We start from the raw sequence: 17,547 nt of genomic DNA on the forward strand, positions 1-17,547 counted from the left end.
GGTGGAAACCGGGATGAAATGTGGATCCGTCTTCCCGGCTTTGTCTCTTACGGGACGTCTAGAACCTTGAATGTCCAGCACTCAGCCACTTCACTCTGCATCTCTGTAATAAATCAGGCCATTAAGTCCACAATGGCTAAAGCATCTGGGTTCAAATCTAGAGCAGCCCCTTCCTAGCTGTGTAATTTGGGGCAGATCATTTTCTCTCTCCAGGGCTCACTTCCATCAGATCTCTACAGACCTTTCTGTTTCTAAATCCTCTTGTCCCAGGAAATCAGAATGTTGTGTCTCTCCTTCTTCCAAGCACTTGGACCCAGATCCATATCGCAGCCTCTGAATTCTAGTTTATCTCAGACCTGCACAATAACTCCCTCTTTTGATGTCCCTGAAAAGAGGGTCTGGCTTTGCAGACCTTCTACAAGATGGAGAAAATAAGGGTTTTTTTTTCCAAAAAAAAAAGTTATTTTCCAAAGGCCACTACTTTCTGAGACAGGCTAGCTTGATTTTTAGATTGCTCTAAATAAGAAACTTACTGGAGCAGGAAATGGCAACCACTTCAGTATCTTTGGCAAGAACAATCCAAATGGGGTCACAAAAAGCAGGATCCAACTGAAAAATGGCTGAACACCAACCAAGAGCAGCATTTGGAAAGTGAGCGGATCAAATCTGGCTTTATGGTCAAGAGGTCCTGGGTTCTAATCCTGCTCTGGCTGTGAGATCATAAGCATGACCCTCAGTGCTCTCAAGAGCTCTCTAAAAGTGTTCATGTGATAGTCAGAAAAAGCTGGTGTGTCCTCATCAGAGAAGGAGCTGCGCTCTATGAGCAAAGCAGAATTGAAGTAGCTCAAAGGAAAGTTAGAGAATCCACCCCAAATGCTCAGGTGGACTATTTGTGGCCGACCCCTGGCAGAGCGTTCAGAGCTCCCACTGGTCTGACCAGCTACAGTCAGACACATTATACCCTGATTCTAACACAGGAGTGTCATTTGAACAACGAACAAACAACCAAGCTACAGAGAACTACTCATATGTCAGAGATGGGAGTTTCTGCCACAAGACGTCCCCATTGTAGATGGAATTATGGGTCTGAACTACAGCCCTTCCTTCAAATGTCTGAGATGGTTCTCATGGTCCCCCGGGAGCCCTTCCTTCTCCAGGATACACATCCTCAGGGTCTTCCCAGATCTGCCTCCAAACTATTTCACCCCCTCTTCAAGACTCTCCAGCTTAGGTTTTTATCTAGAACTAGACACAGTAATCCATGCGTGGTCCGACCAGGACAGAAAATGACATCTCCCCTTCTAAGCCTTCTGCCTCTCTCAAGCAGAATGTTAGTCCATTATCTGCTGCCCATAATCTACCACTGGAAAGGTCTTCCTCCTGGGACAATTCACAATACATAGAGGATCAGAACTGGGAAGGACTTTAGAATAGAGAATGTCAGAGGTGACAGGAACCTAGTACCTAGGTCAAAGCTGGGAGGGACCTTACAACATAAAAGATTAGAGCTGGAAGGAGCCTTAGAATTCATCAAATACAACCTCTCTGATTTTCCAGAGGGAACTAAGTCTCAGAGAGGGGAAGTAAACTCCCCAGAATTGCATCCTAAGTTAGCAGGAAATTCAGGACCTGAAACTAATTTTCCTGATTCCCAGCCCAAGGAAACTTCCACATCCCATTTTTTCTCTGAAGGGAGAGTATCATTCAGTAAAAGGTGGGAGGGAAGTAGGGCAGAACCTAGAACAAACTCTCCCTCCCCCTCCTCTGTCTGTCTCATCTTTCTGTCTGTCTCTCCTTCTTTCCCTCTTTCTCTTCTTCGTCTTCTTCTCTTCTTCGTCTTCATCTTCTTCATCGTCTTCATCTTCTTTTTCTTCTCTTCTTCTTCATCTTCATCTTCTTTTTCTTCGTCTTCATCTTCTTCTTCCTCCTGCTCCTCCCTTCCTTCCGCCCTGGCCCCTCTCTCTTCTCAAAGCTACATCTCTTAGAAGGTTTAGGTTAGACGTCAAACAAATCTATTGGAGCTACTTGAGGAATGAGAACAATGAAAGAAAAAAGGAAAAGGGGGACAAAGAGGAAGAAAAAAAAGAAAGAAGAAAATGACGGGGTGAAAAGGAGAAGCTCCTGTTAAAAGAAGGTATTAGGATAGAAGGAGGGGGAAAGAGGGAGTGAACAGGGAGGATCAAAGAGGACAGTTTGGAAATGAGAAAGGGAGAAGGAAATGACAGAAAGGAGGAAGGGACAAATGTAGAGCAAAGAGAGATCATAGAAGTTCAGGAGGGAAAAAGAGAGATTTTTTTGAAAGGAGGCTTTCATTATCAAGGGAATCTTTAACTTCTCTGGAAGAAAGATACTATGATTCAATGAATAGAAAGCTGAATTTTTTCGACATAGGAAACCTGGATTCAAATCTTGTCTCAGATACTTAGTAGCTCTGTGAAAACATATCTCCTTATCTATGACATATCTCCTGCCCAGTAGAATGTAGAGCAAGGACTTTTGAGAGCAAGGGCTATCTCCCTCATACTTAGCACTGGACCTGGTATATGGTAAACATTTAGTAAATTTGTGCCAATTGTCATCTCTGAGCCTCAGTTTCCTTATCTGTATAATAACACCACCATTCCAGGGTGGTTGTGAGCATCAAATCTAGTTAATGCTTTAGAAATTTGATCTTGAGAAGAGGGTCGCCCTGGGCAGGTTTTAAAAAATGCGTTTCAGAGATCCAAGGCTGAAGGAGGTGAACTGGAGACCTCCCAGATTTCTCCCCCAGGCAGCAGGCCACGGAGAGCGAGGTTAATGGTTCTCTCCATCCTTGATCTTTAAGGTTTGATGAGGCTAGAGGAGGGTCATGGGGGTAGAGAGTGAAAGTAGAAAGTGAAAGCAGCAGCAGCAGCAGTAGTAGTGATTGTGAGAGGAAAAACAATGTTCTTTATGGAAACTCATTTACCCTAAAACAACCCAGTGGGATAAGTACTATCAGTATTATATTGTGGTATTATTATATAATACAAGTAGCATTTAATTTTGCAGATGAGGAAGTTGAGACAGAGAAAGTAGTAGTAGTTGTGTAGTAATGATGGTGGTGAGAGGAAAAATAATGTTCTTTAAGGTTGATAACATTCTTTATGTAAGCTCATTTCCCCTACAACAACCCAGTGAGATGAGTACTATCAGTATTATTATATAATACAAGTAGCATTTAATTTTACAGATGAGGAAATTGAGGCAGAGAAAAAAAGTGAAGCTTTTCCAAAGTCATATGGGCAATGCCTTAAGAGATGGCGTTTCGCCCCCCACCTTGATCCCCAGGCCGGTGCTCTTTCCCCGGTACCCCCTGACCTCCTGCACCTCCCTTTAATCATCCTAAAGTCTGGAGAGAGGAGGCCAACATTTTCCAACATTTTTCAAGCAGCAGGTCAAAGAGCCCCCTCCCCCACGAACGCACACACGGATAACCCCTGAACACACACACACACACACAGTCCCCTCCCAGACCCTTGCCGGCTCTCCCTCTGTCTCTTGAACCCGAGGCTGCTCTTTTGGTTCCCGGCCGCACAAAGGGAGGGCCAGCGGAGCTCCCCCGGGTTTTGTCCCGCTGATAGATGGGCTCCGGGGCTTCCCTCTACAACCCCTTTCTGCAGGGGCCCCCGCGGGCACACACACGCTGAATGGTCTATTAGGGAGGCCCCTTTGTGATGTAATTGGATTTCTCCCCTTGTTAGTCTGCAATGAAAATGTCATCTGGGGGGAGGAGGGGAGCGGGAAGGGGGAGGAGGGGGGAGGAGGGGAGGGGTGGGGGAGGAGGGGAGCGGGGAGAAGGAAGAGGGGAGGAGGAAGGGGGGAGCGGGGAGGGAGGGAGGCGGGCCCCCATTCAGCCTGAATGGAATTCAGCCGTCTCTTCGGTGAGCTGTGAAGCTATTCAGGCCTCCGCAGTGGGCAGCTGCTGCGGCCACAATGTTCCGAGGGCCCGTGGGGGGAGCCACGTCCTCCCGGGAGCCCCAGCCACCTCTGGGGTGTGGCCGGGAGACGGATGGACGAGGGAGGTCCTAGAATGGCTGATCTCGGCCAGAACGGAGGGGAGGGAGCCGGCCTGGACAAAGTGGGCCCTAGAAATGAGACCGAACGCCAGGGGACGGGAGGAGTCCAGGAAACTCGAGAAAGAACCTCAAAGAAGTGATATGGGGGGGGGGGAGAAAAGAGACCAGGAGAATCATAAATGCACTGGGTTCTGTGACCCAAAGGAGGGAGACGCTAAACCTTCAGAAAGCAATTGTAATGTCGGGAGTACTGTTATTATCCCCATTTTACAGATAAGGAAAGGGAGGCTAAAAGAGATGAATTGTCTTGCCCCGACTAGTTAATATCTGAGTTATTGGATACTCATAATAAATAAATAATACTTGGTGAACATTGGCTAATAATAGAGCTCGTGTGCTCCTGACTAACACTGTACCCACTGTGGCCAACGGTAAATATAAAAGTTTTGCAAAAGCCTTAGATGACTGGTTTGGTCCTTTAGATCTGCTGATAAACCCAATCTTGCTTCTCCTGACACATGAGAATGAAATATAAACAGAGATCCAAAGGGGAAATGGGCTAAGTCACCCACACTCAGGCAGGAACTAGAATGTTTCAATGGGAACGAGAGCCTCAGACTTCGAAGCCTGTAGGGATGCTTTGGGGAGTCTGGGTTCCATTCCCTGACCCTAGGTAACCTGAAGTGAGGCTGGGGTCCCCACTCTGGGCCCTTCTTCTCATCTATAAAATGATGGGAGAGGAGGGAGGGCGATGTTTAAGGTCCCTGCCAACCTGTGTCTGTCACTCTTCCGTCTCTGAGACTTGCATCCCTGTGGGAACCTCTGTCCATTTCCCCTGCAAGTCTTAGCTCCCCTGTTGCCATAATAGCTCCTTATGGTCAGGTTCTTTTTGTGTTTACTCATTCTTCAAGCCTGCTTCTTGCCTTTGGATTGATATGAGGGTTGAGCTCTGCAAACTTCTGGGTTGGGGAGGAATATCTGGCCTGCACCGGGTCGTCCTACCGCTTTCCTAGCCCTTGCTGGGGTCTTTCATTGGCCCCAAAGTGGTGTGATAGAGGGGGACTTGCTGTCCTGGTCCCAGTTCTCTGAGTTTCGGCTTGGAAGCCTGACTCGGTCACTATCGGCACACCACGAGGCTTTGCAGGCCCAGGAGGACCGAATTTCCCGTTTCCTTTTGGTCTGAGATGGAGATCAGAGCCACCTACCGCTGCTGTTTAATTTCTGGAACTTCTTCCTTGCTCAGCCACATCATGATTGAAATCTTGAGAGATCTTGGAGATCCCTAGCCTGGAGAAGGGAGGTCTTAGGTAGGAAAATGCCCTTTAATAATTAGAATTATTTAATTAGTTGAAAAAATCTTCATGAGGGAGAGGGATTAGCCTTGTCCTTTTGGGCTCTAAACGGCAGACCCAGGAGAAATTAGAAGTTGAAAACAGGCCATGTTCTGCTTAATAGCAAGAAAACCTTCCCACAAACTATGCAAAAAGGAATCAGGCTGCCTTGTGAGGTAATGAGTTCCCTGTTATTGAAGGTGTTTAAGGAGAGCCCAGATGACAACTTGTTGAGAAGGTCATAAGAGGGATTCCTGCTTAGGTCTCAGTTAGCTTAACTGAACTAAAGCTTTAATGCTCACGTACATGTTGAATTCCAAGTATTCCTTCAAGGCAGACAGATGGGGCGATGACTGAGGGGATTGGACATGGGATCAGGAAGGAGTTCAAATCTCAACTCACTGACAGTGTCCCTAACACTTGCCTCAGTTTCCTCATTTGTAAAGTGAAAATAACAGTACCACCAATAATTTCTGTAAAGTGTGTGGTGAACATTCAAGCATTATTTTAAATTAAAATATATACTATGGAATTGAAAATTTTCACGTATAACCTGCATTTCTTTTCTGTTCTGTACATGGAAATGCTTATTGTATTTGGTCAAGTTTTGAATTAAAATAAGATAAACTTCAAAAACAAAACTTCTATGTGTAAAGGTAAGAATGAGCATAATGAAGATATGGAAGAAATGGAAACAATGGCTACTTTGCTGGAGACCCCATCTATGTGATGAGAAATTCAGAGTTAGAAATTCAGAGATCAGTTGGTCCAACTCTCTCACCTTACAAATAAGAAGATGAAGTTCTTTGGGATCGATGACTTATCTAAGGTCACCAACTATTTCAGGATTTGAACCCAGTCCCTCTGCCCCCATGTTCTTTTGACTCTGTTACATTACCTTCAGGATCTGAGAGGTTCCTGCTTATTGACAATAGGACTGGTAGAGTAACCATTGCACTGAGTGCCTCAGAACCTACTCAATAAAATCCATTCTTATTTGAGAGGAATCAGCTTCCCCATTCACTGCAAAAATGTTGGGGACTACCAGGACTTTATGATGTATGTGTGTGTGTATATATATATATATATATATATATATATATATATATATATATATCAACAGATGAGGCACTGTATGCACCGTTTTTGCTCCTAGAAATGAATTAAATGGAGCCTTTTCCCCAAGGCCTCTTTTAAAATGTAAATTTCCATAAGTATTTATTAAGTACTTTCTGTATACCAGCTACTAAGATCTAAGAATGTAACACTGCTCTCAGAGTTCCTAATCTGTTGTCAAGAATATCATAATCTTATTGTTATTGTGTACAATGTTCTCTTGGTTCTGCTTACTTTACTTAGTATCAGTTCATGGGAGTCTTTCCAGGCTTTTTTGAAATCACCCTGCTCCTCATTTCTTTCCTCCTACTTTCCCCCACATACACACACACACACACACACACACACACACACAAAATCAGCATTATTCATTGAAAGATTACACATATTTAATTTATACCCGATTGCTTGCTATCTTGGGGAGAGTGGAGGTAAAGAAGGGAGGAAGAAAAATGTGGATCATAAAGTCTTACAAAAATATATGTTGAAAACTATATAAATATTTTGGGAAAAAATACTATTTAGAAAAAAAATTGGAGACGCATTAATCAGAGCTGTTCAATGAATAATACTGATTTGGGGGGAAAATAGGAGGAAATATTAAAAGCTATTCCTTTTCGGTAAGGGAGTTTTGACTTCTCTTTGGGCACTCTATCAACTGGAGGGGAAAGTATCGAAACGTAAAATTAAAATTAATTTTTTTAAACGTGAAGAAGAATAAAATGAAAAACTAGAAAGGGGTTAGATAAATATTTCTTCCCAAGGGAGACCATGCTCTATGGGATCCTCCTTATATGAGCATTGAGAGAAATGGAAAGAATACAGGTACACAGAGATGGGAGTGGACAATCCAAGGACTTCTCCATATTTAAGAGAATCTCCAGTCCCTTAGGAAACTTCCTCTCCCCCTCTTCATAGGGACTTTCTTTCCTGCCAGTGTATTGAAAATCAATTCTGAGTGAAGAATTGAAGAAGACAGGAGAGTCTAGAGTAGTGGTTCTCAAAGTCTGGTCCAGAGCATCCTGGGAATCTGAAATCCTTTCAGAGAGTCTACAAATTCATAATTAGTTTTTATTTTTAATGTGATCAATATCTATAACTATAAACCACATAAACAAAAACTCTTTGGACAGATCCTCAATCATTTTTAACAGGATAAAGATATTGAGAACAAAAATTTGAGGACCACTGGCTAGAGGAAAGAGCCTGGGCTTAGTACATCAGAGGAGCAGACTTTGATTAGCTGTGATGCCAGTTGAGGAGTTGAGGAACTCTTGGGCTTTAGTTTTCTCTAAAAGTCTAACCAAATCGCTCCCCTATCCAAGAAACTTCAGTGGCTCCCAGTTGTCCCTAGGATTCAAGTATAAATTCATCTGACATTTCAAGCCTTTCCCAATCTGGCTCCTTTTCTAGCTTTAATCTTGTACTTGGAACATCCAGGTGCACAGTGGGCACCTGGAGTAAAAGTGACCCCAATTCCACTATGGCCTTAGACACTTACTAGCTGTGTGATGCTGGATAAGTCATTTTACCCTGAAGGAAATGGGAAACCCCTCCGGTATTTTTGCCAATAAAACCCCAGATGGATCACGAAGAGTCAGATGTGACTGAATAACAAGGAAAGTTTGACTTTTGCTATTGAATTCCCTGGCACATAGTAGGTGTTTAATAAATACTTGTTAATGGATTTTCTTCTCGCTAAAATAAAAATAAAATAAAATAAAAAAAGAAGTAAAGTTTTTCCAGGCCTGACCCTCAACAACTCCTCCACTTGGGGTTCTTTCCTCACTGTGACAGCTAAGAAAACCATGGCCTGTCACTGATGAAAGCATTGAAGTGCAGGGCTCTGACTTTGGATGGACACTTCCCTGCCTGCTACCTGTCTTCCCAGCTACCAAACGGGATCTCTCCCTCCCCCTGAAGAGCGAGGAGGTCAGAGGGGACATCCAGGTGATGTCTGTCTGGAAGGAGGGTGCTGAAGGACAGATCAGCCTCCAAGCTCACTCACTAGCTGTGTGGGCAAGTCACTCAATCCTAGAGCTTCCATTCAGAGTCACCTTAAGGTCATTTCCAGCTCAGGCTGTGGCGATCCCATTATCCCATTCATAAAGGTCATTCCTTCTTCCACGGGCGGGCCAATCAGCAGGCTGAAAGCCGGAGGGTGGGGGGCAGCCGGGGGTTACCAGCCCCAAGTCAATCAAAGTTAATGACTCACTTGGAGGAAGGGGAGGGCAATACCCAGAGCATCAGGCTGCAAATCCAAACTGACTTGGAAATGTAGCCACTTAGGGGGATTAGTGAAAGGATTAGCAGAAACCTCCCAAAGCTGGCCTTATATGGCAGGATTAACACCTCAAGCCCACCCTGGAAGACCCTGGTCTATAGGGAAATCTAGCCTCAATGATCCACTCCATCCAAGAGAGAAACAACCTTAAAGGATCACCACTGGGACACAGGGATTCCATCTGGATGTGGAGACTGAGGGAGATGGGAAAAAAAAGAAATCCCACCCTCCCTCTCTCTCTCCTCCCAAACCAAACCCACATTTTGGATTTCTGTTCCCATCAGATGAGGACCCCCCCCCCTTTGGGATTTCTGTTCCCATCAGATGAGGAGACCCCAGTTTTGGATCTTTGTTCCCATCAGATGGGGAGACCCCCAGTTTTCTAATTCAAGGTCAGCTCCACCTGTGTTTACTGAGTTCCACTTCCATACCATTTCATGCAGCAGCCCCCTCCCATTTCTGGCTACCCCCTAACTTTCTCCTGCTGAAAGACTCCTCGGCACACACAACATCTGAGCCAGATGAGACTCCATTTGGTGGGAGAAGGCCCATCAGGAGTCTGTCCCATACCAAGCTGTCCCCCTCCCAGCCCACAAATAAGACACCGCAGAGACTTGCCTTGAGAAAGGAGTCATGTTCCGACAGAGAGCCCGCCAGTATCCCTGGAACGTCAGTGATCCCTCCAGTAGTTGGGGTCCCCCATGGTCCGCCCCTCCCCCATCAGGGCCAGACTTCCCATCTCCGAGCCACGTTCCAGTGAAGCCCTGGCCATGAAACTGGCCCCCCAGAAAGGGTTGGGTTTGTGTCCATTCACACACACTCTACCAGAGCTGCCTGGTCTCCAGGACTGAGCCTGCTCAGCTGAAGCTCTTTTAGACCTGCCCCTGTCCTCTCCCCCCAAAAAATCTTAGAAAAAAGGCCTTTAAAGAGGGCGGGATTTGGTCCCAAGGCAGTGACTGAGTCCTTCTTGCACACCTGCCACCTTCCCTCTCCTATAATACACGAAGAAATGGTCCCCACTCCCATCCAGGTCCCATTCGGTCTGTACACAGCCCAGCCAGAGACTTCAGGATAAGAGCCGTACAATTAAAAAATAAATAAATAAAGCCGCCTCCCTTTCAGACTCAAGGAGAGTTATAAAGTCCTGTGGCTCAACCTTAGGGGTCAGCCACTCCCTCTAGTCCCTTCCCAATGGCCCTTCTTCTGCCTGGGACCTGCCAAGTCAAAAATCACCTCCAGACTTTGGTCTGCTTGGGGAGAACTCGTCCTGCAGCCACGGTTAGCAAAGCTCAGTGGCCTGACTCTCTGGGGGCTGGATCTCCTCCTGGGAATTGCTGGAGATGGAAGGAAAAAGGGAAAATCCCTGGGGACACAGAGGAGGTTTGGCAAGAAGGGCCTGGAGGACCCAGCCTCCATCCCTGGCTGAAGTCAAGGCTAATGGAGGAACTAAGAGGATTTGGGGATCTTCTCTAACGTGGTCTTCCAGCTACAAGGGTGAAACAGGAGATGGGGTCTGAGAAGCTGAAAGCCTCCTGGGTCAGCAGCCCCACTTGGGACAAGGCTTCTCCTGACAGACAAGGGGCACGAGGGGACGCAGTGGGCACCCGTTTCCTTGGGCCTTTTCCTCATGGAAGGGCCCAACCCTCACCAGTCACCCCTCATTCAGTTATCCAGACACTGGAACACACACACACACACACACGCACACACTCTCATATTCTCACACACACTCACACTCACACACTCACACCTCTCCCAGGAGCTCCCCTCCCCGCCCCTCCCCAGGGTCATCGAAGGCTCAGCTGGGACACCATGTAGACAAGGCCCACCAGCAGCAGCCCCCGAACTCCCAGCATCATGACCAGGAAGAGCAGGAGGATGGACATCACAGGCTCCACCACCTGGTCCCCCAGGTGCCACAGCGGGAAGCCCAGGTTCACCAGCTGCTGGTTGATGTCAGAGAATGGGGAGCGATGGGCACCCGGCCTGGGCCCCAGGTGATGGATATTTGGCGCCGGGCCCCCATGAGGCTGGCCATCTCCTCTGGTGAAAAAGTTCTATGGAGGAATAGGAAAAAAAAAAAAAAAATAGCAGATCCAGACAGGACGTTGGGTATAATGGGAGAAGACCTGGGGTTTGAATACCAGCCTGGCAAATGATTGCTGTATGTGACTTTGGGGAAATGTGACTCTATAGGTTTTATTCTTCCCATCTGTAAAATGGCCCCTGAGGATCCTTCCAACTGTAAGGAAATTCCCAGGTGAGACCCTGAGCAATAAAAGAAAGGCACTGTGGGGAGCAGGTGTCAAGGGAATCTGCCTCGAGGAGCTTCTCTAAGGAGCCAAGGGACCTCCGGGCCCCGGGAGCCTCTCTGGGGGGGCCAAGGGAACTTCCAGGCCAAGATGCATTTCCTATCACCAGAATCTATCCAAACAGCCAAATGGACAAAGACAATTGCTCCGTCTGTGGTAGTGCCACAGATGCCAGGCAGGGCAATGCCCTCTTCCCCCTTCAGCCCCGCTAGGCCATGGCCCAGAGTGCCAAGCAGAACACAAGCTCCTTGAGATAAACCATCGATTATAGGTTTAGAGCCAACACGAACCTCAGTGAATAACATAATGACTGCTACGCAGTAGTCAGGACAAAACAGTGACTAAAAAGAATGGGAGGGTAGAAATGGTCCTTGGACCAATAATTCTCCATCAGAACTCACCCCACAAAGCAAGGCAAGAAGGGCAGAAGCCTGGAAAGAGCATTGCCCCAGTTCAAGCGGCCAAGTTAGAATCCCACTCCATACTACGTATGAGCACTGGGCTCTCCCAGGAGCTCCCCCTTCCTCTCGTCCCTCCCCAGAGGCATGGAAGGCCCAGCTGGGACAAGTCAGGGAGACAAGTCAATTAAACTCTGCCAGCTTCAACTTCCTCATTCCCAAAATGCCCATAATACTAGCGCCTCCCATCCATAAGAGATCCCATCGGTAAAGCACTTTGCAAATGTTAAAGTGCTCGTGTAAATGTAAGCTATTATTATTATTATAACAAAGATAATAACACTGAATGTTATTATTTCATTTGAGCCTTGCAACAACTCTGCAGGGCAAGTATTATGTCCATTTTACAGATGGGTCTGTCTTCATAGAAATTAAGTGACTTGCCCAGCAACTAATAAGGAACTGGGGTGGGATGAGAATCTGGGGTTGTCTGCACCCAAGTCCAGGACACCTCTCACTGCACCACACTGCCTATACCAACGAGGAGATGGAGGTCCAGAGAGTTGAAGCAAACAGCCCAACTGGAGCGGAAATCCAAGTTTCTGGCATCCTTTACCATCTCTGGGGGGAATATATTTTTCCTCGTCTCCCTCATAGAAACTAGAGCAGGCCTGGGCACACGGGAGGTGTTCATTGAAGGTCTTGGACAGGAAAGGGACAGGTTCAGGCTGAGGAAAGGGAGACGCATCTGATACCCTTCCAAAGCCAGGAAAAACAAGTGGGCCTTGTGTGAATGGCGATGGTCAGTCTGGGCTCTTTCATGGCTCCCTCCTCTGAAAGGAGGACATCCGCATCACTTTACAGTTACTGCTCCTCCCACTGGTCCCACCATTTCCCTACGATTTCATTGGGCTTTAATTTAAAAAATAATCTCACTTAAACCTAATTCCAGACTTTTAATATTTGCCAGAGAACTCCTCTTGCCAAAATGTCTCCCCCAGAGGTGGATCAGCGACTTCTCTATAACTTGGGGTCTGAGATCACTGCATTAGTCCAGGGGCCTATGGCCAAAAGGTCCCAAACATAGATCTTCCTGGTCTGTACCGGACCTCTTTGCAAGGGGCCGTGCTACCTCAAGAGAAAGCATATCGTGGGGAAGAGAGTCCAAGAAACCATAAGTTATGAAGGCAATTCTCAAATCTGGGAGCCAGGTCAACCCTGGATAGAAGATAGGACTCTGGGTTTGAATCCAAGCTCGGATTGTCTCTTGTGGAGTGTTCCTGGGCATGTCACGCCATCCCTAAGAGCCTGTGTTCTTATCTGTAAAACGGGAATGATATTCTCACTACCTCTCTCCCAAGGGTGCTGTAGGAAAAGAGTTCTGTAACTAAGAGTGGCTCCCATTAGTATAGCCTGGAAGATCTGCAAGGTATTTAATGTAAATATGAGTTTGATAACAAGACTGTGACCAGAGGAGGAAATTTTCCAGAGAGGAAAAGGAATTTCCTATTTCATACTATGATAGTGTTGGAAGAGGGATTTCAATCCAGATCTTCTTGATTCCATTTTTCCACTATATATAGAGAGAGAGAAATGGGAAGCATTTCCAACTCTGGCATGTATGTGGTGTAAATTCTAACATTTCCAAGGGAAACTTAACCAGAAGCTAACTAGGGGAAGGAGGAGGAAGAAGGAGGAGGGAATTTGGAACACAATGTTTTGCAAGGATCAGTGTTGAAAAATTTTGAAAATAGAAAGGAGAAAGCGGGGGAAAGGGGAGAGAGAGAGAAGGGAGAGAGAGAGAAAGGAAAAGAAAGGAGAGAGAGGGGGAAGAGAGAGAAAGGGAGAGAGAGAGAGAAGAGAGAAAGGGAGAGAGAGAGAAAGGGAGAGAGGGGGAGAGAGACAGAGAGAGAGAGAGAGAAAGGGAGAGAGAGAGAGAGACAGAGAGAAAGGGAGAGAGAGAGAGAAAGCGGGGAGAGAGAGAGAAAGCGGGGAGAGAGAGAGAAAGCGGGGAGAGAGAGAGAAAGCGGGGAGAGAGAGAGAAAGCGGGGAGAGAGAGAGAAAGCGGGGAGAGAGAGAGAGAGCGGGGAGAGAGAGAGAAAGCGGGGAGAGAGAGAGAAAGAGGGGAGAGAGAGAGAAAGCGGGGAGAGAGAGAGAAAGCGGGGAGAGAGAGAGAAAGCGGGGAGAGAGAGAGAAAGCGGGGAGAGAGAGAAAGCGGGGAGAGAGAGAGAAAGGGGGGAGAGAGAGAGAAAGGGGGGAGAGGGAGAGGGGGAAAGAGGGAGAGAAAGAAAAAACAAACAGAATACAGAAGCTAAGATGGGGCCCAGGAGTTCTTGTCCCATACCTGCCGAGATGTAATGTTCCGAAAGGTGGTGCTGGCCCTGGCTCGGGGGTCATCATCTTGTACAATGTCTCCATTGGCTAGGATCCTCACCATCTTCAGAGGCACAGGTGGACGGGACCTGCAATCACAAATTAGCCCTTTAAGATTTATAACAATTTTCTCCTTCCTTCAGCTTATAAAGCAGATATGCTGTGCTTCTTGTCCTCATTTTACAGAGAGGAAAACTGAAGTTCTGCAAAGAAAAATGACTGGCCCAGAGTTAGCCATTAAGTATTACAAATTGGCCTTCAAATCTCAGATTCATAGAAGTCAGGGAGAAAGGTTGTTTTGTTTCGTTTTTTAACCCAATTCTAGAAGGTTTAATTAACTAACCAGAAAATTCCCAGTCTGGAAACAGATACATTAAGAACATGATACAATGGCCTCTGTACCTCCTTCTTGGCACTAAGCAAAATGCCTTCGGTCTAGCTAAGGGCCAGAACACCCGGATCCCCCTCCAGCTTCACTCTGCTGCCTCAGTTTCACTATCTGAGAAATGGGGAAGCAACAACTAGGATATGCTAAACAGATTATAATTCAAAGCTGTATTACTGTACCAGAAAGAATGAGAAATATGAAATTTTCAGAAAAGAAATGATTATATTAGGAGAGAGAAAATGAGGAAAGCAGACACTTGCCATGACTACAATAATTAAAGGAAGCCTACACAGAAAAGCAACAGAACCATGAGGGTCAGCTTCAGGAGCCCCCTGAGGGCCCAGCTTTCATTTCTGTCAGCATCAGTGAAGGGCCCTCAGGTAACGTGGTTTGTGAGGGGAAGGGGGGCGGTCAGGGGGACAGAAGGCACACAGTCCCCAGCATTAATGTGTTTTTATATTTTTGCTGTATCATCCTGGGTTCAAATGGCAGCCCCGCCTCCGGCCCCGGCTCCTCTGAGCCTCAAAAGCGGCACAACATGAAACCTTCATCTCCAAAGTCCCAGCAGGAGTTCTTGCCCATCCCTGCCCGGATGGAACGTTCCGAAATGGGGCGCGGGGACTTCTGCTCTCACCGGGGTGACTCTGATAAGCACGGGGGTGGGGCAGGGCTGCAGAAATGACACAGACGATCCCTGTATGATTGTTGTCACTGGGCATTAACCGTGAGGCAGTACTGGGGAGGCGGTGGGGTGGGGGTGGGGGAAAACGGAAGAGAGAAACAGAGAGACACAGACAGAGATAGAGAGAGACAGACAGACAGAGAGATAGAGAGACAGAGACAGAGATAGAGAGAGACAGACAGAGAGATAGAGAGACAGAGACAGAGAGATAGACAGAGAGAGAGAGACAGAGAGAGATAGAGAGACAGAGACACGGGAGGGGGGGGAGGAGGGAAGGAGGAGGAGGGAGGGAAGACTGTGTCCAGTGTCTGAGATATCAGAGATCGAGACCTTGGCTGCTTCCGGGGCCTGTTCCTGCAGGAGGATCATCGCCTTGAGACCCTGAAAGGAGCCCAAAGCCCCTCCTTCTCTCCTTAGGAAATTGGACCCCAGAAGGTAAAGGGCCGGGCCCAAGGTCAGCCAGGCGACCCCCCCGCAGGGAAGCCGCACCTTCCGACTTCCCATCCAAGGACCGGGCTGGAGATCGGAGGCTCCCACCCGCGACCCCAGCACGTAGTCGGGCCCCGGAGCATCCCGGGAGTGGGAAGCCGGCGGTGCGGCCCGGCCGGTTCCTGGGCAGAGGCCGCGCAGTCCGGGGGAGCGGGCGGAGGACAAAGGCGGCCTGTGTTTCCCAAGCCCCTCCCGGCTTTCTCCGGGAGCGCCGGGCCCGCAGAATGGGGAGGGGGGGGAGCCTGAACCCCGGCCCGCTCCCTCCTACCTGTGCGGATGCAGCTCCCGGGCCCGGTCGCTGTCCACCGCCGGCCGGCCTGGCTCCTGCAGCTGAGGGGCGGCTGCTAGCGCTCCGGCCCCACCTCCCACTTCCTCCTGCCTGACATGACAGGAAGCGACGGAGAGACGCGGGAGCTCAGTATTCCCCTCTTAAGGCCCCTGGGAGAAACTGCAGCTGCCCGGGCTCGGCCCGAGAAGATGAGCCTGGGGCCCGGGACGAGGGCCGCGGGGCCCCCGACTCCCGCCCGATTGACCACACCTGCACCCTGCGCCCAGGGCCCGAGCGCGCATCTCCCTCTCTCCAAGCCGCCCTCCCAAACTTCCCGAGCGGCCCGAGTCCGATCCTACTGACTGTGTGATCTTGGACAGATGATTTCCCTTCTCCAGTGTCCTCTGGAAATTGACGGGCTTGGATTAGTGACCGCTAAGTCCTCTCCATCGGGTGGAATCCCTACCTGTCCCTTGGGATCCTCGCCACCCCCAGATCAGCTCTTTCCTCCTCTGCAAGCTCATTCAAGGGTGCTAAGATGGGCTATGAGGCCTTGCTTTTAGAATACAGCGATAACTGTATTCGGAAAGATCAGTTTCTCTTCTAATCCTTTGTATTTCATTTTACGCATTTTCTGAGAAGGCGTCCGAAGACTTTGCCAGACTCACACCAAAAAAAGAAGGGTTAAAAAGCCCCAGATCCAATTAATCCAGCATCTATCTTACTCTCAGCTGGCTGACAACTAATCAGGCAATCCATCAATCAATCAACAAATATTTCGGGAGCAGCTGCCGCTAAACTGCCCGAGACCTTAAGTTTTCTATTCAATTCAGTTCAAAAGACATCAATTAAGTGTACAGGATCCCAGACTGAGCAATGGGACAGATCAGAGTTTAGATAAGACAAAAGTTCTTGCTTTTGAGTGCTTTAAAGGGGGAGGGGGAATTAAGAGAAAAAAGAAAAATAAAGATGGCCCTAATACACAATATTCTGACAGGGAAGGAAAATAGGTATCATGACATATTTTGCTGTGCGAGTTCTAAAGATAAAGAGGTCATCACTGACCAGGAGACTCGGGAAAGACTTCCGGAAAAGGGTAGCATTTGAGGTGGATTTTAAAGTTAGGTGTCTGATACTGGGTGAACAGTGTGTGTGTGTGTGTGTGTGTGTGTTAGTTATATTTTTAAATAAATAAATGGAATGAAATATTGGGCTTCAAAAATGGCAGAAGAATACCAAAAATGTGGGGAGAATTATATAAAACAATGCAAAGTTAAGAAAGAAAACAGAAAATGATTTAGAACAATTTTGTTAAAGTTAATTTCACTGTAATTGTTTTGGGGTGTTTTTTGTTGTTCTTACAAAACAGTAAATCTTTCATTTAGAAAGGATGGAGTCTATGGGTATGGGATATTACACACTGTCAAACTGATTCCAATATGTTGCTGGACTTAATTTAAAATTTTTTTCTATTTTTAAATCTTAATTGGAAATGGCATCTTGTTAAGTAACATAAGGAAAGGAAGGGAATGAATATATTTGAAAATAACATTCATATTTCTATATATTTTATAGTATAAAAACATAAACTCAGTAACTTTCCACAAAAAACCAAATATTTACATTTACAGGCAAAATTTTTAAAAACCACCCACCAAATGTACATGGCAGTGTAAAATTCAGACAGTTTTTGAGTGTCAACTCTGCACCTTGGAATTCCTAATTCCTTTCCAGGCTGATCTTGATGGCCACCTCCCCTACAGGGCTTCTTGTGATCTTTCCTTGGTAGCACACCTCCTCCACCACGTCATCTTTATCCTATATAAATTTTGTATTTGCCTACCAAAAAAAAAAAAAAAAATCATGCTT

At 47.1% G+C, this 17,547-nt stretch overlaps 1 protein-coding gene across 1 annotated transcript; it reads right to left on the reverse strand.

Moving 5' to 3' along the window:
- Positions 1–8,062: 8,062 nt before the first annotated feature.
- On the reverse strand, positions 8,063–15,799 carry FAM241B (family with sequence similarity 241 member B). Its single transcript, XM_031956846.1, has 3 exons — positions 15,679–15,799; positions 13,823–13,940; positions 8,063–10,825 (listed from the first exon to the last, which is right to left on the reverse strand). Exons 2-3 carry the CDS (start codon positions 13,913–13,915, stop codon positions 10,556–10,558), a joined length of 363 nt encoding a protein of 120 aa, XP_031812706.1. The 5' UTR covers positions 13,916–13,940; positions 15,679–15,799; the 3' UTR covers positions 8,063–10,555.
- Positions 15,800–17,547: the final 1,748 nt, after the last annotated feature.

Source organism: Sarcophilus harrisii, chromosome 2 (genome assembly GCF_902635505.1).
Source record: "Sarcophilus harrisii chromosome 2, mSarHar1.11, whole genome shotgun sequence".
NCBI classification, from domain to species: domain Eukaryota; kingdom Metazoa; phylum Chordata; class Mammalia; order Dasyuromorphia; family Dasyuridae; genus Sarcophilus; species Sarcophilus harrisii.